Source organism: Bombina bombina, chromosome 1 (assembly GCF_027579735.1).
Source record: "Bombina bombina isolate aBomBom1 chromosome 1, aBomBom1.pri, whole genome shotgun sequence".
Lineage (NCBI taxonomy): Eukaryota > Metazoa > Chordata > Amphibia > Anura > Bombinatoridae > Bombina > Bombina bombina.
This window is the reverse complement of record NC_069499.1, coordinates 867,144,697-867,169,825: the sequence shown is the minus strand read 5'-3', so window position 1 is coordinate 867,169,825 and position 25,129 is coordinate 867,144,697. Positions and strand designations below refer to the sequence as shown.

The 25,129-nt window shown below is 41.9% G+C and overlaps 1 protein-coding gene across 3 annotated transcripts in view; it reads left to right on the top strand.

Annotated features, from left to right (window-relative positions):
* The window catches only part of CYLD (CYLD lysine 63 deubiquitinase), a 467,344-nt gene that overhangs the window by 190,735 nt on the left and 251,480 nt on the right, over positions 1 to 25,129 (top strand). For all 3 annotated transcript variants that reach the window (XM_053699515.1, XM_053699514.1, XM_053699513.1), the window contains exon 3: positions 778 to 1,080. In XM_053699515.1, the coding sequence (XP_053555490.1) occupies positions 778 to 1,080 (303 nt within the window). The remainder of the gene's footprint in view (positions 1 to 777; positions 1,081 to 25,129) is intronic.

Sequence of the window (25,129 nt, the reverse complement as noted above, 5' to 3'; positions counted from 1 at the left end):
TGCAATCCAGTAAATATATGAGCATATTAAAAATTAAAGCAAATAAATCAATCTAGCATGGATATTCCAGCATGTCCTTCCTTTCTTTGTCAAGTGGCAGTGTGTATATATATGTGTGTGTGTGTGTATATGTATATATGTATATATATATATATATATATATATATATATATATATATATATATATATATATATATATTTAAACTTTTAACCCTTATCTGTAAAGTGTACCAAGTGAGCATGTTTTTAGTGAAGTGGCACTGAAATGTTATGCTTTCTGCACTATGTTTTTCTACTTAACTGGGAGTACTGAAGAAATTGTGTAGTGTCTAGCTTTCCAGTAGTGACTTAAATTTCATTTTATATCAGTGTGCAGTTTTAAAGGGATTTATGCAATTTTTCTATGTTTTGGAAAGCAATTTAATAAGTTAATTTTCAAGCACTTTATATTTCCAAGTTATTTACTTTTAATGTTTAAAATTTTAATAAGCATGTTCAGTTTATACCAGATTTGTGTAGAAATTGTGTTGATTTTTCAAAACTTTAAATGTACAGAATATCGGCCTCTGTTATCGGTTATCGGCTTGAAAGGCAGTCCGTAATCGGTATCGGCCCTGAAAAAAACGATATCGGTCTATCCCTAATGCAGATTTCAATTTTGACCTTTCTATCCTTTTAATAAATTATTATTTTATGGAAATGGTTATGCCAATTGAAAAGTATTTATTTATTTTTAAATAACTCCTAAACCTTGTTTATCTTTTCCTTGCTCCCCAGGAAGATGGACGGGGACAAGGTTTCACAGATGGATCATATCAGGGGAAACAGTTGTTCCGATGTGACGAGGAGTGTGGAGTGTTTGTGGCTCTAGACAAGCTGGAGTTGTGCGACGAAGATGATGATGAACTAGAGAGTGATTATGCATCTCCTGTGGACCCTAATGCATCAGAAATCCCCCCGCTTGAGATCAACTCAAGGGTTTCCTTAAAAATCGGAGAGGGAATGGAATTTGGAACAGTCATATTCTGTGATGTTTTGCCAGGAAAGGAAAGCCTTGGGTACTTTGTTGGTGTGGATATGGTAAGATATCTGCCTAGAAGCAGAACTTTTTTTACTTTCTGTAATAAGATATATATTTCTTTTTTAGTTAATTTTTTTTCAGGTCATTTTGAAATTAAATTAAAGAAGGTAACAGCTTATTTGCAATGTGTTAATTAACTGGAGAATAAAACAATTTTTAGAAGTTTTTTATATAATATATTGCAGAAGTTGAAAATTGCACTGCAGTTTAACTGCAGAAAAAAATAATTATGTTTTCTCCAACATTGGTGTGTCCGGTCCACGGCGTCATCCATAACTTGTGGGAATATTCTCCTCCCCAACAGGAAATGGCAAAGAGCACAACAAAAGCTGTCCATATAGTCCCTCCCAGGCTCCGCCCCCCCAGTCATTCTCTTTGCCGCTCTGAACAAGTAGCATCTCCACTGAGATGGTGAAGAGTATGTGGTGTTTAGTTGTAGTTTTTATTCTACTATCAAGAGTTTGTTATTTTAAAATAGTGCTGGTATGTACTATTTGCTCTGAAACAGAAAAAGATGAAGAGTTCTGTTTGTGAGAGGAGTATGATTTTAGCAGCAGTAACTAAAATCGATTGCTGTTCCCACACAGGACTGTTGAGATGAGATAACTTCAGTTGGGGGGAGCAGTTGGCAGACTTTTCTGTTTAAGGTATGACTAGCCATATTTCTAATAAGACTGTGTAATGCTGGAAGGCTGTCATTTTTCCCCTCATGGGGATCGGTAAGCCATTTTCTTAGTCTCAAACAGAATAAAGGGCTTAATATGGGCTATAAAACTGGTAGACACTTTTATGGGCTAGATCGATTGCTTTATTTAGGCATTTTATACAGTTTGATGTTGAAATTCACACTTTATAACTTTGGGGAACGTTTTTTTTTACGTCAGGCACTGGTTTAGACACCTTCTCAGTCAGGAAGGGCCTTCTCTGTAGTAGGCAGAGCCTCATTTTCGCGCCATTACTGCGCAGGTACTTTTGAGAGCAATACATGCAGCTGCATGTGTGTGGGTCTGGAATTAGTTGAAAAGGTTCCTAGAAGGCTTCATTTGGTATCGTATACTCCCCTGGGTTTAGTGAAGTCGCAGCAAAGGCTGGGGCTGGGACTGTAAGGGGGTTAAAACTGTAAAAGGAAGCCAAAGTGTCTCCCCCTTCAAATATGTGTGATAATTGTGCCATAGCGTCCAAACAAAGTAAGGACAGTACTGCCACAGATAGTAGTAGAAGTTGCCCAAGATGATTCATCAGATGAAGGGAGTAGACATAGTTCTACATCATCTCCTTCTGTGTCTACACCAGTTTTGCCCACGCAGGAGACCCCTAGTACTTCTAGCGCGCCAATGCTTGTTACTATGCAACAATTGACGGCAGTAATGGATAACTCCATAGCAAATATTTTATCCAAAATGCCTGCATTTCAGAGAGAGCGCGATTGCTCTGTTTTAAACACTGTAGAGCAGGAGGGCGCTGATGATAATTGCTCTGTCATACCCTCACACCAATCTGAAGTGGCTATGAGGGAGGTTTTGTCAGATGGGGAAATTTCTGATTCAGGAAGAATTTCTCAGCAGGCAGAACCTGATGTTGTGACATTTAAATTTAAATTAGAGCATCTCCGCGCACTGCTTAAGGAGGTGCTATCTACTCTGGATGATTGTGACAACTTGGTCATCCCAGAAAAATTGTGCAAGATGGACAAGTTCCTAGAGGTCCCGGTGCACCCCGACGCTTTTCCTATACCCAAGCGGGTGGCGGACATAGTGAATAAGGAGTGGGAGAAGCCTGGCATACCTTTTGTCCCTCCTCCTATATTTAAGAAATTATTTCCTATGGTCGACCCCAGAAAGGACTTATGGCAAACAGTCCCTAAGGTCGAGGGTAGTTTCTACACTAGCCAAACGCACGACCATTCCTATTGAGGACAATTGTGCTTTCAAAGATCCTATGGAAAAAAAATTGGAGGGTTTGCTTAAAAAGATTTTTGTACAGCAAGGTTACCTTCTTCAACCTATTTTGTGTATTATTCCTGTCACTACAGCAGAGTGGTTCTGGTTCGAAGAACTAGAAAAGTCGCTCAGTAGAGAGACTCCGAATGAGGAGGTTATGGACAGAATTCACGCACTTAAGTTAGCTAATTCCTTTATTTTAGATGCCGCTTTGCAGTTAGCTAGATTAGCTGTGAAAAATTCAGGGTTTGCAATTGTGGCGCGCAGAGCGCTCTGGCTAAAATCTTGGTCAGCAGATGTATCTTCCAAGACAAAATTGCTTAATATCCCTTTCAAAGGTAAGACCCTCTTTGGGCCAGAATTGAAAGAGATTATTTCAGATATCACTGGGGGTAAGGGCCATGCCCTCCCACAAGATAGTCCTTTCAAGGCTAATAATAAGTCCAATTTTCGTTCCTTTTGCAATTTCAGGAACGGACCGGCCTCCAACTCTGCAGCCTCTAGACAAGAGGGTAATGCTTCCCAGACCAAACCAGCTTGGAAACCGATGCAAGGCTGGAACAAGGGTAAACAGGCCAAGAAACCTGCTGCTGCTACCAAGACAGTATGAAGGGGTAGCCCCCGATCCGGGACCGGATCTACTATGGGGCAGACTCTCTCTCTTTGCTCAGGATCCCTGGGCACTAGAAATAGTCTCTCAGGGTTATCTTCTAGAATTCAAGGAACTACCCCCAAGGGGAAGGTTCCACATCTCTCGTTTATCTTCAAACCAAATAAAGAGACAGGCATTCTTACATTGTGTAGAGGACCTGTTAAAAATGGGAGTGATACACCCAGTTCCAACTGTGGAACAAGGACTGGGGTTTTACTCAAATCTGTTTGTAGTTCCCAAAAAAGAGGGAACCTTCAGACCAATTCTGGATTTAAAGATTCTAAACAAATTTCTCAGAGTGCCATCGTTCAAAATGGAAACTATTCGAACGATTCTACCTACAATCCAGGAGGGTCAATTTATGACTACCGTGGATCTAATGGATGCGTATCTACATATTCCTATCCACAAAGATCATCATCAGTTCCTAAGGTTCGCCTTTCTGGACAAACATTACCAGTTTGTAGCTCTCCCATTCGGGCTAGCCACTGCTCCAAGGATTTTCACAAAGGTACTCGGGTCCCTTCTAGCGGTTCTAAGACCGAGGGACATTGCAGTGGCACCTTACTTGGACGACATTCTAATACAAGCGTCGTCTCTTTCAAAGGCAAAGGCTCACACAGACATCGTTCTGGCCTTTCTCAGATCTCATGGGTGGAAGGTGAACATAGAAAAAAGTTCCCTGTCTCCGTCAACAAGAGTTCCCTTCTTGGGGACAATATAGCTCCCCTCAGGCTCCGCCCCCCCAGTCATTCTCTTTGCCGCTCTAACAAGTAGCATCTCCACGGGGGTGGTAAAGAGTATGTGGTGTTAGTTTGTAGTTTTTTATTTCTTCAATCAAAAGTTTATTTTAAAATAGTGCCGGTTTGTACTATTTACTCTGAGGCAGAAAATGATGAAGATTTCTGCTGAGAGGAAAATGATTTTAGCACCTTGTAACTAAAATCCATTGCTGTTCCCACGCAGGACTGTTGAGTACAGGAAAACTTCAGTTGGGGGGAACAGTTTGCAGGCCTAACTGCTTTAAGGTATGTTTCAGTCAATATTTTCTAGTCAAGACTTAGTAATGCTGGAAGACTGACAGAATCCCCATGTGGGAAAGGAAGGCCATATTCTGAGACTTAGTATAGAAGGAAGGCTTATTGAAAGGGCTCAATACACTGGTGGACACTGTTAAGGGGCAATCGATTATTTTTTAAGATAATCTGACATTATACAAGTTTTATATTGCATTTAAAACACTTTTTGGGGTTTTATTCTGCATGGCATATATTTAGACACCTATTTTGGCTTGGGAAGGCCCCACAAACTCCTGAGGGAAGATGGAGGGGGCCTGAATTTCGCGCCTCAGTTGCGCAGTTGATTTTACAAACAGCTTCATACAGATACATGTGAAGGGTCCAAAGATTACTTGAGGACTTCAGAGAGGTTTATTTTCGATCATGGATAATTCCCTTGCAGCATTTCTATCCAAACTGCCTGTTTTTCCTAAAAGCGTGATAGCTTTTAGGAAGGGACGTGGCGGTGAGGGATGTACTGTCTGAGAAATTTGTGACGCAGGTAAAATTTCTCAGTGGGCAGAATCAGATTTCTTAGCGTTTAAATTTAAGTTGGAACACCTCCGCGTACTGCTTAAGGAGGTTTTAGCTACACTGGATGATTGTGACCCTATGGTGGTCCCAGAAAAATTGTGTAAAATGGACAAGTTTCTAGAAGTCCCTGTATACACTGATGCGTTTCCGATCCCTAAGAGGGTGGCGGATATTGTGACTAGGGAGTGGGAGAGACCAGGCGTACCTTTTGTTCCCCCCCTATCTTTAAGAAAATGTTCCCCATAACTGACCCCAGGCGGGACACGTGGCAGGTGGTCCCTAGGGTAGAGGGAGCAGTTTCAACACTAGCTAAGCGCACAACTATACCAATAGAAGACATTTGTGTTTTCAAGATCCTATGGATTACAAATTAGAAGGGTTACTAAAGAAAATATTTGTTCAACAAGGGATCCTTTTTCAACCAATTGCCTGCATTATTCCTGTAACTACTGCAGCGGCTTTTTGGTTGAGGCGCTGGAGGAGTCGCTCCAGAGGGAGACTTCATATAAGACGAAGTCATGGATAGAATTCATGTTCTAAAGCGGGTTAATTCTTTCATTACAGATGCCGCTTTACAATTAACTAAATTAGCGGCGAAAAATTCTGGTTTTGCCACTGTGGCGCGAAGAGCGCTCTGGCTCAAATCATGGTCGGCTGACGTATCATCCAAAACAAAATTACTTAATATTCCTTTCAAGGGAAGACCCTATTCGGGCCAGAGTTGAAAGAAATTATTTCAGATATCACTGGGGGAAAGGGCCATGCCCTTCCACAAGATAGACCTTTTAAAGCTTAAAACAAGGCTAATTTGCGCTCCTTTCGCAACTTCAGGAGCGGACCTGCTTCAACCTCTGCAACCGCAAAGCAAGAGGGTAACGTTTCCCAGCCCAAAGCAACATGAAAGCCTTTGCAGGGCTGGAACAAGGGTAAACAGGCCAAGAAGCCTGCTGCTGCTACCAAGACAGAATGAAAGGGTAGCCCCCGCTCCGGGACCGGATCTAGTAGGGGGCAGACTTTCTCTCTTTGCTCAGGCTTGGGCATTAGAAATTGTTGCTCAAGGGTATCTTCTAGAATTCAAAGACTCTCCCCCAAGGGGAAGGTTCCACATTTCTCAAAGAAACAGGCGTTCTTACGCTGTGCAGAAGATCTTCTAAAGATGGGAGTGATACACCCAGTTCCAACTGCAGAGCAAGGACTGGGTTTTTACTCAAACCTGTTTGTAGTTCCCAAAAAGGAAGGAACTTTCAGGCCAATCCTGGATTTAAAAATTCTAACAAATTCCTCAGAGTTCCATCATTCAAAATGGAAACCATTCGGACAATCTTACCATTGATCCAGGAAGATCAATATATGACTACCGTGGATTTAAAGGATGCGTACCTACATATTCCTATCCACAAAGATCACCATCAGTTCCTAAGGTTCGCCTTTCTGGACAAGAATTTTCACAAAGGTGCTAGGGTCCATTCTAGCGGTACTAAGACCGCGGGGCATTGCAGTAGCACCTTATCTGGACGACATACTAATTCAGGCGTCGTCTTTTCAAAGAGCCAAGGCTCATTCAGAAATAGTTCTGGCCTTCCTAAGGTCTCATGGGTGGAAGGTGAACATCGAAAAAAGTTCTCTGTCCCCGCTCACAAGGGTTCCCTTCCTGGGAACGCTAATAGACTCGGTAGAAATGAAAATATTTCTGACGAAGGTCAGGAAGTTAAAACTTTTAACTACTTGCCGAGTTCTTCATTCTGTTCCTCGGCCTTCTGTGGCTCAGTGCATGGAGGTAATCGGGTTAATGGCTGCGGCAATGGACGTTGTTCCCTTTGCCAGAATTCATCTCAGACCACTGTAGCTGTGCATGCTCAAATTGTGGAATGGGGATTATGCAGATTGTCTCCTTAGATACAAATGGACCAGAAAACCAGAGGTTATCTTCTCTGGTGGTTGTCTCAGGATCACCTGTCTCAGGGAATGTGCTTCCGCAGACCAGAGTGGATCATTGTCAGGACCGATTCCAGTCTGTTAGGCTGGGGTGCGGTCTGGGACTCCCTGAAAGCTCAGGGCCTATGGTCTCGGGAAGAGTCTCTTCTCCCGATAAACATTTGGAACTGGGAGCGATATTCAACACGCTCCAGGCATGGCCTCAACTAGCGGAGGCCAGGTTCATCAGGTTTCAGTCGGACAACATCACGACTGTAGCGTACATCAATCATCAGGGAGGAACAAAGAGTTCCCTAGTGATGAAGGAAGTATCCAAGATCATCAAATGGGCGGAGGATCACTCCTGCCATCTATCTGCAATTCACATCCCAGGAATAGACAACTGGGAGGCGGATTTTCTGAGTAGTCAGACTTTTCACCCGGGGGAGTGGGAACTCCTTCCGGTGGTTTTTGCTCTGCTTACCTAGCTATGGGGTATTCCAGATTTGGATCGGATGGCGTCCCGTCAGAACTCCAAACTTTCTCTTTACGGATCCAGGTCCAGGGACCCCAAGGCGGCATTGATAGATGCTCTAGTAGCGCCTTGGTCCTTCAATCTGGCTTATGTTTTTCCACCGTTTCCCCTTCTACCTCGTCTGGTAGCCAGAATCAAACAGGAGAAGGCTTCGGTAATTTTGATAGCGCCTGCGTGGCCACGCAGGACTTGGTATACAGACCTAGTGGACATGTCATCTGTTCCACCATGGACACTGCCATCGAGGCAGGATCTTCTAATTCAAGGTCCATTCAAGCATCCAAATCTAGTTCTCTGCAACTGACTGCTTGGAGATTGAACGCTTAATTCTATCTAAGCGTAGGTTCTCTGGATCAGTTATAGATACTTTGATCCAAGCTAGAAAGCCTGTCACCAGGAAAATTTACCATAAGATATGGCGGAAATATCTTTGTTGGTGTGAATCCAAGGGTTACTCGTGGAGTAAGATTAGGATTCCTAGGATTTTGTTATTTCTCCAAGAAGGATTGGAGAAAGGATTGTCGGCTAGTTCCTTAAAGGGACAGATATCTGCTCTGTCTATTTTGTTACACAGGAGTCTGGCGGAAGTACCAGACGTTCAAGCGTTTGCATAGGCTTTAGTCAGAATCAAGCCTGTCTATAAACCTGTGGCTCCTCCATGGAGTCTAAATTTAGTTCTTTCAGTCCTTCAAGGGGTTCCGTTTGAACCTTTACATTCCATAGACATTAAGTGATTATCTTGGAAAGTTTTGTTTTTGGTAACTATTTCTTCTGCTCGAAGAGTTAAAGAATTGTCTGCTTTTCAGTGTAATTCACCCTATCTGGTGTTTCATGCAGATAAGGTTGTTTTGCGTACAAAACCTGGTTTCCTTCCGAAAGTGGTTTCTAATAAGAATATTAACCAGGAAATGATTGTTCCTTCTCTGTGTCCTAATTCAGTTTCTAAGAAGGAACGGCTGTTACACAATCTTGATGTGGTTCGTGCTTTAAAATTCTATTTCAGACACACGTCATCCTTGTTTGTTGTCTATTCTGGTAAGAGGAGAGGTCAAAAAGCTATCGCTTCCTCTTTCCTTTTGGCTGAAAAGCATTATCCGATTGACTTATGAGACTGCTGGACAGCAGCCTCCTGAACAAATTACAGCTCTTTCCTCCAGAGCTGTGGCTTCCAAATGGGCTTTCAAGAATGAGGCTTCTGTTGAACAGATTTGTAAAACAGCGACTTGGTCTTCACTGCATACTTTTGCCGATTTTTACAAATTCGATACTTTTGCTTCTTCGGAGGCTATTTTTTTGGGAGAAAGGTTTTGCAAGTAGTGGTGCCTTCCGTTTAGGTTACCTGACTTGTTCCCTCCCGTCATCCGTGTCCTAAAGCTTTGGTATTGGTTCCCACAAGTAAGGATGAATCCGTGGACTGGATACACCAATGTAAGAGAAAACAGAATTTATGCTTACCTGATAAATTTCTTTCTCTTACGGGGTATCCAGTCCACGGGCCGCCCTGGCAATTAAGTCAGGTTCAAATTTATTTTTTGTAAAACTACAGTCACCACTGCACACTATGGTTCTCCTTTTTCTCTTAACCGTCGTTCGAATGACTGGGGGGGCGGAGCTTGAGGGGAGCTATATGGACAGCTCTGCTGTGTGCTCTCTTTGCCACTTCCTGTAGGGATTGAGAATATCCCACAAGTAAGGATGAATCCGTGGACTGGATACACCGTAAGAGAAAGAAATTTATCAGGTAAGCATAAATTCTGTTTTATATATATATATATATATATATATATATATATATATATATATATATATATATATATATATATATATATATATATATTTATATATATATATTTATATATACACACACACAACACACAGAGAAAGTCGAGCACTCACTTACAAGCTCTCCGCTAAGATCAAAAATGGTAAGGTTAGTTACCACCGCATCTGGCCAAATGGGACAAGCCCAGGTACCACGTCAAGGTCCCTTCTAAAACCTGGGTCCATAAACCAGCCAAACAATGCAAGCTCTCAATCAAACACACTGGGAACAAGTGAAAGGTGCACAGGCTTATGTAATCACCCATAACATATACAAAACACAGAGGGGGACTATATATATATATATATCTGCAACAACTAATCGTCATAATCGATTATGAAAATAGTTGTCAACGAATCTCATAATCGATTAGTTGGTTTGCAATTAGTTGGTCTGTGCACAAAACCAGCTGCTTCACTCCAATGAGCTCCTGCATATGGCATTGTGTTTTATGGTTATGTCCTTAGCCTAAAGCTCCTGCATATGGTATTGTGCACAAAATAAAGGCAACTAAAACCTCTCCCAAGGTTAAAATCACCAAATCCTTCAAAAAATTTAATCTTCAACCATTTCTAAATGACATCAAGAACCTCCCATGGCACACATTAAACCTAATCCCAGATCTTGACTCTGCAGTTGAATTCTTTCAGTCCGAACTCCTACAAATTTGGAATTTACATGCCCCGCTGCGTAAGGTGAGAGTAAAAGGAGCACACTTGAATTGGATCACAGCTGACCTCATTCAAATGTACCAGTTTCGAGATTCATTGTGGTCAAAGTTCAAGCATACTGGCTCTATGAAGATCACTGTGTATATAGACAATGGCGAAATATATGCAATAAACAAACAAAATTGGCCAAGGCCCAATATTTCTGTGAAAATCTGAATAATAACATATCAAACCCTAGAAAGTTTTGGATAGTCATAAATAGTTTACCAACTCCACAAATCCACTCCCAACCCTCCACTGTCAATGTGGACAACCAAACCGTGCAACTCCCCTTAGATGTAGCAAATGCCTTTAACAAATATTTTGTCGGATGCTCCACCACCCTGATTGACAAACTAATAAATGGCACGTATCCTGAAGCTACAAATGTGGATCAGGCCCCACTAAATCAGCAAAGACCCAATATAGAGAAGTTCAATTTTAGACCTGTACCCATCAATGTCATTAAGAAACACCTTAATAACCTAAAAATGAAAAACCAGTCTGGACCTGATCAAATCCCAGCAATGCTGTTAAAGCTTAGTGCGCCAGCAATTGCTAAACCTGTCACAACCCTAATTAACGAATCCTTGGTGTCTGGATACATACCCAAACTCTGGAAGACTGCAAGAGTAGTGCCTATCCATAAAAGTGGGGAGATAACCTTGGTTTCTAACTATCACCCAATATCATTGCTACCAGTATTGTCAAAAATCTTAGAAAAATGCGTCCATACGCAATTATGTGAATATTGCCAACAATCTAACTATCTGACCCCTGATCAATCAGGATTTTGTACAAATCACTCCACTACAACTGCCCTCCTAAAAGTTTGCAACGACATCCAAACTGGAATGGAACAAGGAGACCTAACTGGAGCTATTTTCCTTGATTTTGCAAAGGCCTTTGACACAGTAGACCACGACATACTACTGCTCAAACTAAAAAACTCAGGTATTGGTGATCGTCCGCTAACCTGGTTTCGATCATATGTATCGGATCGATCACAATATGTCTCCATTTCTGACAGCGACTCCCTCCCTCTCCCAGTCACTTGTGGTGTTCCCCAAGGTTCCATTCTCGGCCCCCTGCTATTCACATTATTTATAAATGATCTGCCTAATGCCTGCAAATCCTCAACTGTACACATGTATGCAGATGACACGGTAATCTATGCAAACAATTCCGATCTGCCGCAGCTTGAAGCAGTGCTCCAAGACCAGTTCACATTGGTAGAAAAGTGGATCTCAAAAAACAAACTCTTCCTAAACACTGACAAAACAGTCACAATGATCTTTGGAACAGGACCTAAACTACACAAACTACAAAATTTCCATCTATGCATCAAAACAAAATCAAATTGCACACTGACCGCAGTCCACTCTTTTAAATACTTGGGTATGTTGTTAGACCCCAATCTATCTTTTGGTCTCCATATAGAAAAACTGGCATCTAAACTTTATCCAAAAATAGGTGCCCTGTACAGAAACAAATCCTGCCTCAGCCCTACTGTAAAGGAAAATATTGTACAGCAAATGCTGATGCCAATCGTGGATTATGGGGATGTAGTATATGCACCTGCACCGCAAACTCACCTTAATAAACTTAATACATTGTATAAATCGTTCTGCCGCTTTGTGCCACAATGTAACTACAGGACCCACCATTGTGACATGCTAAAAGAACTAAACTGGCTGTCGCTGGAATCCAGACGCACCCTCCATCTTTCCTGCCTTGTGTTTAAAAGCTTTTCTGGGAAGCTCCCACCCTACCTGAGCAGTATGCTCTCACTGGTTATTCCCACCTCCTATAACCTCCGATCCAGTACCAGCGTGCCTCAATACAAAAAGAAAGCAGCTCGATCTTCCTTTTCCTACAGAGCACCACAATTATGGAACGACCTCCCGCACACTTTCAAACCTTCCCCATGCCTAATATCCTTTAAGAGATCCCTCTCTACATATCTCAAAACAGAATGCACCTGTCATTGTTGATTATATATTTCCTACCTGTTCTATGTTAAATTTTGTGCATATATTGTGTATTATTGTTTTTTTTTTATTTTATTGTACCCATTGTATCAATGCAATGTTTTGTGTCCCAAGGACATACTTGAAAACGAGAGAAATCTCAATGTATCTTTCCTGGTAAAATATTTTATAAATAAATAATAAATAATATATATATATCTGCAACAACTAATACAGTCCTTAGCGCTTTTGATTTTTTTTTTTAATAGTTTTTTTTATGTTTTTAATAAATTGTAATATGTACCAGATTCAACCTTTATAATTATATTTCTGTTAATTTCTTCATAAATGGAAATAGTCCACAGCTGCATTCATTACTTTTGGGAAAATAAGAACCTGGCCACCTGGAGGAGGCACCCCAGCCAAAGGCTTAAATACTCCTCCCACTTCCCTCATCCCCCAGTCATTCTTTGCCTTTTGTCCCTGGAGGTTGGCAGAGAAGTGTCAGAAGTTTTCGTTAGTCTCTTATGGAGGGTAGTACTCATCGGCATGGGACTGGAGTTTTAAGTAGTCCTGTCAGCCTCTCAGTGAGAGCATGGGTGTAAGTTAGAGTCTGGAGATGCAGGGAGAGTCTTTCTGCGAAACCATCCCAACTCATATTAACAGCTCCACAATCAATCAGCGTTGACGAGTTTTGCTGCCTGCTTTTTTCTCTCAAGTCCATTACAGAAGCGAGGCTACTATCTGTCACACTTGAAGGACCGCGTTCCTGTTCCACGGTGTCGGTTCCAGTAAGATCATTTCATTTCATTTTACTTATATCATGGATGTATTGTAATTTCAACTGTTTATCCGAGAGGGGCTACAACCTTTCGGGGATAACTTTAACATAGGGTCTCAGTGAGGCTCCTTTTTGTATCTAGGAATCAAGGGTTAATATCTCCTGAGGGGGATTATTGAACAGGGGGATTTATAATCATGTTTGTTATGTGATTCTGTCTGCTACTGTGTAGTGTTGCTTCGGCTCATGGCTATTTTGGAACATAGCAGCCTATGTCTAGTGACGCGGCCTTTTCGGTTGGGCGCACTTTTGCATGGATGCAGTCCTTGTGACTCCATTTCTGTTTTCATGACCGAGTGGCGAAGGAGAAATCCTTGCTGGTGTCTGTTTCTCTGGAGGCGGCAGTGTCCCAGTTATGAAGAATTCTTGGAGACGGATGTCTCTGATTCAGACTCTACTTCTTGCGAAGAATATGAATTTGCCCGGGTGATACATGCCCATCAGTTATGTTCTGAATGCCATTTTAGAGTGCTCTGTTCCTCGGGATCGGAGAATCAGGTGCCCATTGAGCCATCCGTCTCTGGGAATTCTTTTTCTCACGAGACGAGTTCCCTACCATCAACTCTTACTACGCATGCAGGTAACCTGTTACCACCGGAGGTTACAAAATGGTTCTGCATGGTCTTATCTTTGGTGCTGGCGCATCTGCACCTCCCGGGAGTGTGCTTTTAGATAGCCTGCAACGTTATCCGCTGGTTAGTGGATACTTAGCAATCTAAAGGGTCCTATCTTCAGCTGCTTTCTACTTGCCCTGCAAGTATTTTAAGTTTCAGAGTCATTTTTAGATGATTGCAGCGTGCAGTGTTTTTGCTTCAGGTGTTGTTCGTCAGACCTATCTGAGCTTGCTGCACAATGTTTTGTTTTGAATATTTTAGTATTCTGAGATACCTTTTCTCTTGTTAAGTGTATCTAGTCCACGGTTCATCCATTACTTGTGGGATATTCTCCTTCCCAACAGGAAGGACTGTGGTGTTTTATACTTAGTTTATTTCTTCAATCAAAAGTTTGTTATTTTTAAATGGTACCGGAGTGTACTGTTTATCTCAGGCAGTATTTAGAAGAAGAATCTGCCTGCATTTTCTATGATCTTAGCAGAAGTAACCAAGATCCTTTGCTGTTCTCACATATTCTGAGGAGTGAGGTAACTTCAGAGGGGGAATAGCGTGCAGGTTTTCCTGCAATAAGGTATGTGCAGTTAAATTATTTTTCTAGGGATGGAATTTGCTAGAAAATGCTGCTGATACCGAAGTAATGTAAGTAAAGCCTTAAATGCAGTGATAGCGACTGGTATCAGGCTTATTAATAGAGATCTGTGTAAAACGTAATAAGCGGCACCAGAGACTGACTGCACTTAAAAATCGGCTTTATTCAGGCAATATAATGCTTTTACAAAGCAGATACTTGTGACAATAACGTGCCTAAGAATTGCTCTCCGTGAACTGTTGCTGACGCGTTTCAGCCCTTATGGCCGTAATCGTAGCTGTAGTTCACAATCACCTCTACCCTGATATACACCTGTGCTTACTAGTGATTGGATAAAAACTTAACCCGGAGGGCAATTCCATAATTGGCAACTGAACTGTGTTCTAATCTAAGCAATAATTGCTGTGTTCATTCAGTAACAGTAGCTGCGTGACCACAAAGTTACAGATGATAACAAAAACATATTATAACATGTTATTATTTGAAAAAATTTATATTTCAAAAAGCAATATTTCTATACAATCATATATAATGTGCACACATAAACAAATTGAATTAAATTCTATTTCAGATAACAATTCAACAGTTACTAACTGACCTTGGTTTGACTGAAATAGAAAAGAACGTGAAAAAAGGATGAAGAATTGATGATAAACAACCACCTATGGGTTGTATATTTCATCAAGTTTTTACCTCCTTTGTTCTATTAACTTGAGGCCCTATTCCTTTATACTTCTCACTGTATATACATTATGTTTATGATGCGTGGACATGGATATTGCAATAAAAATTCACCAAATGTTAAAGGGTAATAAATTATGTCACCCTGACAATAACAATAAGAGTGCCTATTTAGAAAAGGCTGGTTCAGGATATACTTGTTAGATATTTTACTATTTTATTTCTTATCATTGCACTTCCTTTTTCATCATACAAACAGTGCTAGTATTATCCCCAATTAAAATAAATCAAAAAGAGTCTCATTTAATGAAAGTGAGGCAGAGTCTTCAGGAGACTGCTCGACCTCAGGGGAAGAGGAGACTGGTGTAGATAGAGAGGAATTAGTATCCATCACCAGTAATACACCGGAAGACCACATTAGAACAGAGCCTGTAAGGGGACAGGATAATGCGGAAGTAGCTCAGGTTTTTTCCAGGGTCCCAAGCGCACCAGAAGGGGGGGGAAGAGGTACAAAAGGAAGGGGGATTTTGAAAGCAGAACCCCCACGGCCCCCGAGGAGAGGCAGATCAAGCACGAAATATGTTTGAATTCTGTAATCAACCTATCGGCGTACACTTTGAATGATTTGGAAGTTAAAGTTTTAAATTATGGTCTCAGCTTTGCTCCAGCTGATAATTTTAATCTATTCCAAACCATAGTGGACGTCAATAGGTTGATTAGAAACCTTACCATTAAAAAACACTTTGCAAGGAACAGTGAAGTGGATAATAGTTTTGCACCAGGTAATGCAGACATGGCCACACCTGACAAGACCACACAACTGACATTTCAGGAGGTTTGTGATTTGGAGTCACTAGAAAGATTAGATAATGAAAATACATATAATATTGATACATCAACTATACAGGTAGGTCCCTCTCTCTCAGGAAACTCTAAGTTTTATCCAATTCACAGTAGAGGAGTGGTGTTAGAACAATTCCAACAAAGGGTCGAAAGTGATTTAACCAGATTGGCCTATACAACAGATTTAAATAAATATCAGAACCTCAGCAAACAAGAAGTTTTAGCCCTTAGAGGACTGAAGGAAAATCTTAACATTGTCATAAGAGCATCAGACAAGGGAGGGTCTGTGGTGGTCATGGATCGAGTCTATTTTTTAGGAGAAGCCACACGACAACTTTCAGACCCTTCCCAGTACACGAGTTTAACTCAAGATCCCACAAATAGATTTAAACATGAGCTTTCTCATTTGATAGATGATGGCAAAGAATTAGGCATTTTAGACGACAAAACCTGCAACTTTCTATATGTGACATCTCCTATTATGCCTATATTCAACTTTCTTCCGAAAGTACACAAATCCCTTTCCAATGTAAAGGGTCGTCCAATCATTAGTGGCATTGGCTCAATACTGGAGCCATTGTCACAGTGGTTGGACGAAATCCTACAGCCTTTAGTGCAGAGTCTACAGAGCTATCTAAGGGACACTAAGCAACTTTTGGTTGAAATGGAAGATCGGGATTGGCAAGCAGGGTTCAGCTGGTTGACTATTGATGTTGCCTCACTTTACTCAAGTATACCCCATGCCAAAGGCTTAGAAGCGATCTCCTTCTTTTTAAGGAGATTAACAAACTACACCCCATTGTTCAGTCAGTACATCCTCAGAGTCACTGAATTCCTACTAACGCATACTTTTTTCGTCTTTGAGGGGTTTCATTACCTCCAGAGATGTGGGACAGCTATGGGGGCCAAATTTGCGCCCTCATATGCCAACCTGTTTATGGGTTGGTTCGAGCTGTCCCACATCTATGGATGTGATGACTCCTGGAGGACGAAGATTAAATATTATCAAAGATACATAGACGATCTTCTGATCATCTGGGAAGGAGAAGAATCGGAGGCTCAGAGGTTTGTTACTGATTTGAACAATAATACAGCAGGTATTAAGTTTACATTTGAATTTGGACATACCAAAATTAAATTTTTGGATGTAACCCTGATGGGGGTGCAAGGCAAAGTACTTACAAAAGTGTATAGGAAACCTATTTCCGGAAACACACTTTTACACGCAAAGAGCAGTCACCCTAAAAGAGTATTTCACTCAGTGATGAAGGGACAGTTTACACGACTAAAAAGAAATTGTTCTACACAAAAAGAGTATGAAAAACAGGCTCAGGATTTGGAAAACAGATTGGACAGGAGGGGGTATAACAGGAAAGAGTCAGCAAGAATCAACAAACAAGTCTCTCAAATAGAGAGGATCACAAAAAGAAAGTTTTTGAGGGCGTAACCTTCGTCACTCGTTACAGTTCTCAATACCATGAAATTTGCAACATCATACGCAAGCACTTTCACATGTTGAAAGCGGACGATGAGCTGATGAGCATTGTGACGAAAGGGTGCAGGTACGCTTTCAAAAAGAGTCTAACAATAGGAAACATGGTGGCTCCAACACAGTTACCTTCAACACAGGTTTCCAACTCTTCTTGGCTTAAGCATAATGGTGTTTACAAATGTAGTTATCCATCATGCACTGCCTGTGGCCATTTACAGCCAAATAATGAAGGTTTTTTAAGCACAGCAACTGGGGAGAATTTCAGGCACTATTCATGTCTGAATTGTAGAAGCAAGTATGTTGTCTACCTTCTGACATGTAAATCATGTAAGGTACAATACACAGGCCTTACTACCAGAGAAACACGTGACAGGATCAGAGAGCATATCACAAATATAAAAGCAGGCAAAATCACAACTCCACTGGTACAACATTTTAAAACCCACCATAATAAGAGTGCAGCCACATTGGAGTGGACTATTATTGAGCAGGTAAGATATGGGAAGAGAGGAGGAGATAGAGACAGCCTTTTGGCCAAGAGGGAGGTCTTTTGGATACACCGGCTAAAAACCAGAATCCCAACAGGGTTAAATTCCGAATATGACATCATCAATTTCTGGGAATAGCTGGTGTGCCCATGAAAATTTATATACCCTCATGCTCTTCCTCTCTCCCTATGTTTCAATGCAATTAATCAATTGGGGATAATACTAGCACTGTTTGTATGATGAAAAAGGAAGTGCAATGATAAGAAATAAAATAGTAAAATATCTAAGAAGTATATCCTGAACCAGCCTTTTCTAAATAGGCACTCTTATTGTTATTGTCAGGGTGACATAATTTATTGCCCTTTAACATTTGGTGAATTTTTATTGCGATATCCATGTCCACGCATCATAAACATAATGTATATACAGTGAGAAGTATAAAGGAATAGGGCCTCAAGTTAATAGAACAAAGGAGGTAAAAACTTGATGAAATATACAACCCATAGGTGGTTGTTTATCATCAATTCTTCATCCTTTTTTCACGTTCTTTTCTATTTCAGTCAAACCAAGGTCAGTTAGTAACTGTTGAATTGTTATCTGAAATAGAATTTAATTCAATTTGTTTATGTGTGCACATTATATATGATTGTATAGAAATATTGCTTTTTGAAATGTAAATTTTTTCAAATAATAACATGTTATAATATGTTTTTGTTATCATCTGTAACTTTGTGTTCACGCAGCTACTGTTACTGAATGAACACAGCAATTATTGCTTAGATTAGAACACAGTTCAGTTGCCAATTATGGAATTGCCCTCCGGGTTAAGTTTTTATCCAATCACTAGTAAGCACAGGTGTATATCAGGGTAGAGGTGATTGTGAACTACAGCTACGATTACGGCCATAAGGGCTGAAACGCGTCAGCAACAGTTCACGGAGAGCAATTCTTAGGCACGTTATTGTCACAAGTATCTGCTTTGTAAAAGCATTATATTGCCTGAATAAAGCCGATTTTTAAGTGCAGTCAGTCTCTGGTGCCGCTTATTACGTTTTACACAGATTGACCAAGAAATCGAGCAGGCACGAGATCCGACAGCACAACTAATACCGAGTGGACGTACTCACTAACACCTACCTGTGGAGGCAGAAGTATCCGAGGGGGAAAGGTGTGGCCAGCTGTCAGGTGCTCGCAGTACACGTCAGACGCTGAGCGGTGTAGCGAGGAGCGGACCCAGGAGGGGAAAGGTACCGAAGCAGAAGGCGCGCTACAGGAGTTCCGGTTCCATCTTCTGACAGAGGGTACCCCCCGTGGACGGGCCGATCCCAATACCGACTCATCTTGACCGATAAGCAGAGAGAGCCGAGTGACAGCTGGGTGAGTCAGTAGAAGCGTTTCTGCTCATCACATTTGCATGTTTGAACAGTGCTAAGGAATGATTTTTTCCACATTTACTTCTGCTCATTGAATAATACGCTACCTAATGGACTTTAGTTACTTGGTGCCCACATCAGTAAGTGACTTTATTAATAGAGATACATACTCTTATAAAAGTGTATTTTAAAACGTTTGCTGGCATGTTTAATAGTTTTTTATATATGTTTGGTGATAAAACTTATTGGGGCCTAGTTTTTTCCACATGGCTGGCTTGAATTTTGCCTAGAAACAGTTCCTGGAGGCTTTCCACTGTTGTAATATGAGTGGGAGGGGCCTATTTTAGCGCTTTTTTGCGCAGCAAAAATTACAGACACAGACATCCAGCTTCTTCCTGCATGATCCAGGACTTCTCTGAAGGGCTCAAAAGGCTTCAAAAGTCGTTTTGAGGGAGGTAAAAAGCCACAGTAGAGCTGTGGCAGTTGTTGTGACTGTTTAAAAAACGTTTTTGTCATTTGTTATTCCGTTTTTGGTATTAAAGGGACAGTCAACCATAGAATTGTTATTGTTTTAAAAGATAGATAATCCCTTTATTACCCATTCCCCAGTTTTGCATAACCAACACAGTTATATTAATGTACTTTTTACCTTTGTGATTACCTTGTATCTAGGAACCTTCTTCCAGCCCCCTGATCACATGACTGTGACTGTTTATTATCTATTGTCTTAAATTTAGCATTGTATTGTGCTAGATCTTAAATAACTTTCTGTGCCTGAACACCGTGTTATCTATATAGCCAACGTGTACTTTTTGTCTCTTTGTGTTGAAAAGAGTTTTAAAAAGCATGTGATAAGAGGCAGCCCTCAAAGGCTTAGAAATTAGCATATGAGCCTACCTATGTTTAGTTTAAACTAAGAATACCAAGATAAAAAAGCAAATTTGATGATAAAAGTAAATTGGAAAGTCAATTCAGAATGAGTACTAAATGTATTGATTTCACCTTAAACAGTAAAGATCAGTCTTTATCTATAAAAGAATTATCACCAGAGGGTTCTGTCGAGGGGGAAGTTATGTCGACTAACTCTCCCCACGTGTCAGACCCTTCGCCTCCCGCTCAGGGGACGCACACTAATATGGCGCCAATTACATCAGGGACGCCCATAGCGATTACCTTGCAGGACATGGCTGCAATCATGAATAATACCCTGTCAGAGGTATTAGCTAGATTGCCCGAATTAAGAGGCAAGCGCGATAGCTCTGGGGTTATGAGAGATACAGAGCGCGCAAACGCTGTAAGAGCCATGTCTTATATTGCGTCACAGTATGGAGAACGTGAGGAGGGAGAGATTCAGTCTGTGGGTGACATCTCTGACTCGGGGAAACCTGATTCAGAGATTTCTAATTTTAAATTTAAGCTTGAGAACCTCTGTGTATTGCTTGGGGAGGTCTTAGCTGCTCTGAATGACTGTAACACAGTTGCAATTCCAGAGAAATTGTGTAGGCTGGATAGATACTATGCAGTGCCGGTGTGTACTGACGTTTTTCCTATACCTAAAAGGCTTACAGAAATTATTAGCAAGGAGTGGGATAGACCCGGTGTGCCCTTTTCTCCACCTCCTATATTTAGAAAAATGTTTCCAATAGACGCCACTGCACGGGACTTATGGCAGACGGTCCCTAAGGTGGAGGGAGCAGTTTCTACTTTAGCAAAGCGTACCACTATCCCGGTTGAGGACAGTTGTGCTTTTTCAGATCCAATGGATAAAAAATTGGAGGGTTACCTTAAGAAAATGTTTATTCAACAAGGTTTTATTTTACAGCCCCTTGCATGCATTGCGCCTGTCACTGCTGCGGCGGCATTCTGGTTTGAGGCCCTGGAAGAGGCCATCCATACAGCTCCATTGGATGAAATTATTGACAAGCTTAGAATGCTTAAGCTAGCTAACTCATTTGTTTCTGATGCCATTGTTCATTTGACTAAACTAACGGCTAAGAATTCCGGATTCGCCATCCTGGCGCGTAGGGCGCTATGGCTTAAATCCTGGTCAGCTGACGTGACTTCAAAGTCTAAGTTACTCAACATTCCTTTCAAGGGGCAGACCTTATTCGGGCCTGGCTTGAAGGAAATTATTGCTGACATTACTTCCTCAGGACAGGGCCAAATCAAAGGCCAAACAGTCTAATTTTCGTGCCTTTCGAAATTTCAAGGCAGGAGCAGCATCAACTTCCTCCGCTTCAAAACAAGAGGGAACTGTTGCTCATTCCAGACAGGCCTGGAAACCTAACCAGTCCTGGAACAAGGACAAGCAGGCCAGAAAGCCTGCTGCTGTCCCCAAGACAGCATGAAGGAACGGCCCCCTATCCGGAAACGGATCTAGTGGGGGGCAGACCTTCTCTCCGCCCAGGACAGGGCCAAATCAAAGGCCAAACAGTCTAATTTTCGTGCCTTTCGAAATTTCAAGGCAGGAGCATCATCAACTTCCTCCGCTTCAAAACAAGAGGGAACTGTTGCTCATTCCAGACAGGCCTGGAAACCTAACCAGTCCTGGAACAAGGACAAGCAGGCCAGAAAGCCTGCTGCTGTCCCCAAGACAGCATGAAGGAACGGCCCCCTATCCGGAAACGGATCTAGTGGGGGGCAGACCTTCTCTCCGCCCAGGCGTGGGCAAGAGATGTTCAGGATCCCTGGACGTTGGAGATCATATCTCAGGGATATCTTCTGGACTTCAAAGCTTCTCCTCCACAAGGGAGATTTCATCTTTCAAGGTTATCAGCAAACCAGATAAAGAAAGAGGCATTCCTAAGCTGTGTGCAAGACCTCCTAGTAATGGGAGTGATCCATCCAGTTCCGCGGACAGAACAGGGACAGGGGTTTTATTCAAATCTGTTTGTGGTTCCCAAGAAAGAGGGAACCTTCAGACCAATCTTGGATCTAAAGATATTAAACAAATTCCTCAGAGTTCCATCATTCAAAATGGAAACTATTCGGACCATCCTACCCATGATCCAAGAGGGTCAGTACATGACCACAGTGGACTTAAAGGATGCCTACCTTCACATACCGATTCACAAAGATCATCATCGGTTCCTAAGGTTTGCCTTTCTAGACAGGCATTACCAATTTGTAGCTCTTCCCTTCGGGTTGGCCACAGCCCCGAGAATTTTTACAAAGGTTCTGGGCTCACTTCTGGCGGTTCTAAGACCGCAAGGCATAGCGGTGGCTCCGTATCTAGACGACATCCTGATACAGGCGTCAAGCTTTCAAATTGCCAAGTCTCATACAGAGATAGTTCTGGCATTTCTGAGGTCGCATGGGTGGAAAGTGAACGTGGAAAAGAGTTCTCTATCCCCACTCACAAGAGTCTCCTTCCTACGGACTCTTATAGATTCTGTAGAGATGAAAATTTACCTGACGGAGTCCAGGTTATCAAAACTTCTAAATGCTTGCCGTGTCCTTCATTACATTCCACGTCCGTCAGTGGCTCAGTGCATGGAAGTAATCGGCTTAATGGTAGCGGCAATGGACATAGTGCCATTTGCGCGCCTACATCTCAGACCGCTGCAATTATGCATGCTAAGTCAGTGGAATGGGGATTACTCAGATTTGTCCCCTCTACTAAATCTGGATCAAGAGACCAGAGATTATCTACTCTGGTGGCTATCTCGGGTCCATCTGTCCAAGGGTATGACCTTTCGCAGGCCAGATTGGACGATTGTAACAGATGCCAGCCTTCTAGGTTGGGGCGCAGTCTGGAACTCCCTGAAGGCTCAGGGATCGTGGACTCAGGAGGAGAAACTCCTCCCAATAAATATTCTGGAGTTAAGAGCAATATTCAATGCTCTTCTGGCTTGGCCTCAGTTAGCAACCCTGAGGTTCATCAGATTTCAGTCGGACAACATCACGACTGTGGCTTACATCAACCATCAAGGGGGAACCAGGAGTTCCCTAGCAATGTTAGAAGTCTCAAAGATAATTCGCTGGGCAGAGTCTCACTCTTGCCACCTGTCAGCGATCCACATCCCAGGTGTAGAGAACTGGGAGGTGGATTTTCTAAGTCGTCAGACTTTTCATCCGGGGGAGTGTGAACTCCATCCGGAGGTGTTTGCTCAACTGATCCATCGTTGGGGCAAACCAGAACTGGATCTCATGGCATCTCGCCAGAACGCCAAGCTTCCTTGTTACGGATCCAGGTCCAGGGACCCGGGAGCGACGTTGATAGATGCTCTAGCAGCTCCTTGGTTCTTCAACCTGGCTTATGTGTTTCCACCGTTTCCTCTGCTCCCTCGACTGATTGCCAAAATCAAGCAGGAGAGAGCATCAGTGATTCTGATAGCGCCTGCGTGGCCACGCAGGACCTGGTATGCAGACCTAGTGGACATGTCATCCTTTCCACCATGGACTCTGCCTCTGAGGCAGGACCTTCTAATACAAGGTCCTTTCAATCATCCAAATCTAAGCTCTCTGAGACTGAGTGCATGGAGATTGAACGCTTGATTCTATCAAGGCGTGGCTTCTCCGAGTCAGTCATTGATACCTTAATACAGGCACGAAAGCCTGTCACTAGGAAAATCTACCATAAAATATGGCGTAAATATCTTTATTGGTGTGAATCCAAGAATTACTCATGGAGTAAGGTTAGGATTCCTAGGATATTGTCCTTTCTCCAAGAGGGTTTGGACAAAGGATTATCAGCTAGTTCTTTAAAAGGACAGATTTCTGCTCTGTCTATTCTTTTGCACAAGCGTCTGGCAGAGGTTCCAGACGTCCAGGCATTTTGTCAGGCTTTGGTTAGAATTAAGCCTGTGTTTAAAACTGTTGCTCCCCCGTGGAGCTTAAACTTGGTTCTTCAAGGAGTTCCGTTTGAACCCCTTCATTCCATTGATATTAAACTTTTATCTTGGAAAGTTCTGTTTTTGATGGCTATTTCCTCGGCTCGAAGAGTCTCTGAGCTATCTGCCTTACAATGTGATTCTCCTTATCTGATTTTTCATGCAGATAAGGTAGTTCTGCGTACCAAACCTGGGTTTTTACCTAAGGTGGTTTCTAACAAGAATATCAATCAAGAGATTGTTGTTCCATCATTGTGTCCTAATCCTTCTTCAAAGAAGGAACGTCTTTTACATAATCTGGACGTAGTCCGTGCCTTGAAGTTTTACTTACAAGCTACTAAAGATTTTCGTCAAACATCTTCCCTGTTTGTCGTTTACTCTGGACTGAGGAGAGGTCAAAAGCTTCGGCAACCTCTCTTTCCTTTTGGCTATGAGACTGCTGGACAGCAGCCCCCTGAAAGGATTACAGTTCATTCTACTAGAGCTGTGGCTTCCACCTGGGCCTTTAAAAATGAGGCCTCTGTTGAACAGATTTGCAAGGCTGCGACTTGGTCTTCGCTTCACACCTTTTCAAAATTTTACAAATTTGATACTTTTGCTTCTTCGGAGGCTGTTTTTGGGAGAAAGGTTCTTCAGGCAGTGGTTCCTTCCGTTTAATCCTGCCTTGTCCCTCCCATCATCCGTGTACTTTAGCTTTGGTATTGGTATCCCACAAGTAATGGATGATCCGTGGACTGGATACACTTAACAAGAGAAAACATAATTTATGCTTACCTGATAAATTTATTTCTCTTGTAGTGTATCCAGTCCACGGCCCGCCCTGTCCTTTTAAGGCAGGTCTAAATTTTAATTAAACTACAGTCACCACTGCACCCTTACCCCTATTGAGAGGGAAGTGAGAGGAGTATTTAAGCCTTTGGCTGGGGTGTCTTTGCCAGGTTCTTATTTTCCCAAAAGTAATGAATGCAGCTGTGGACTCTTTCCATCTGAAGAAAAGAAAGTTATCAGGTAACCATAATATAAGTTTTTTAGAGTGGACTAGATATTTTCCCCTAACCTTTTAGCTGGTTATTTACTAATGCATATATATATATTCAATATATTTTTTTATGTTAGAAGGAAGTCAAGGGTTACTTTATTGAGAGGGCCCTTGCCAAGGT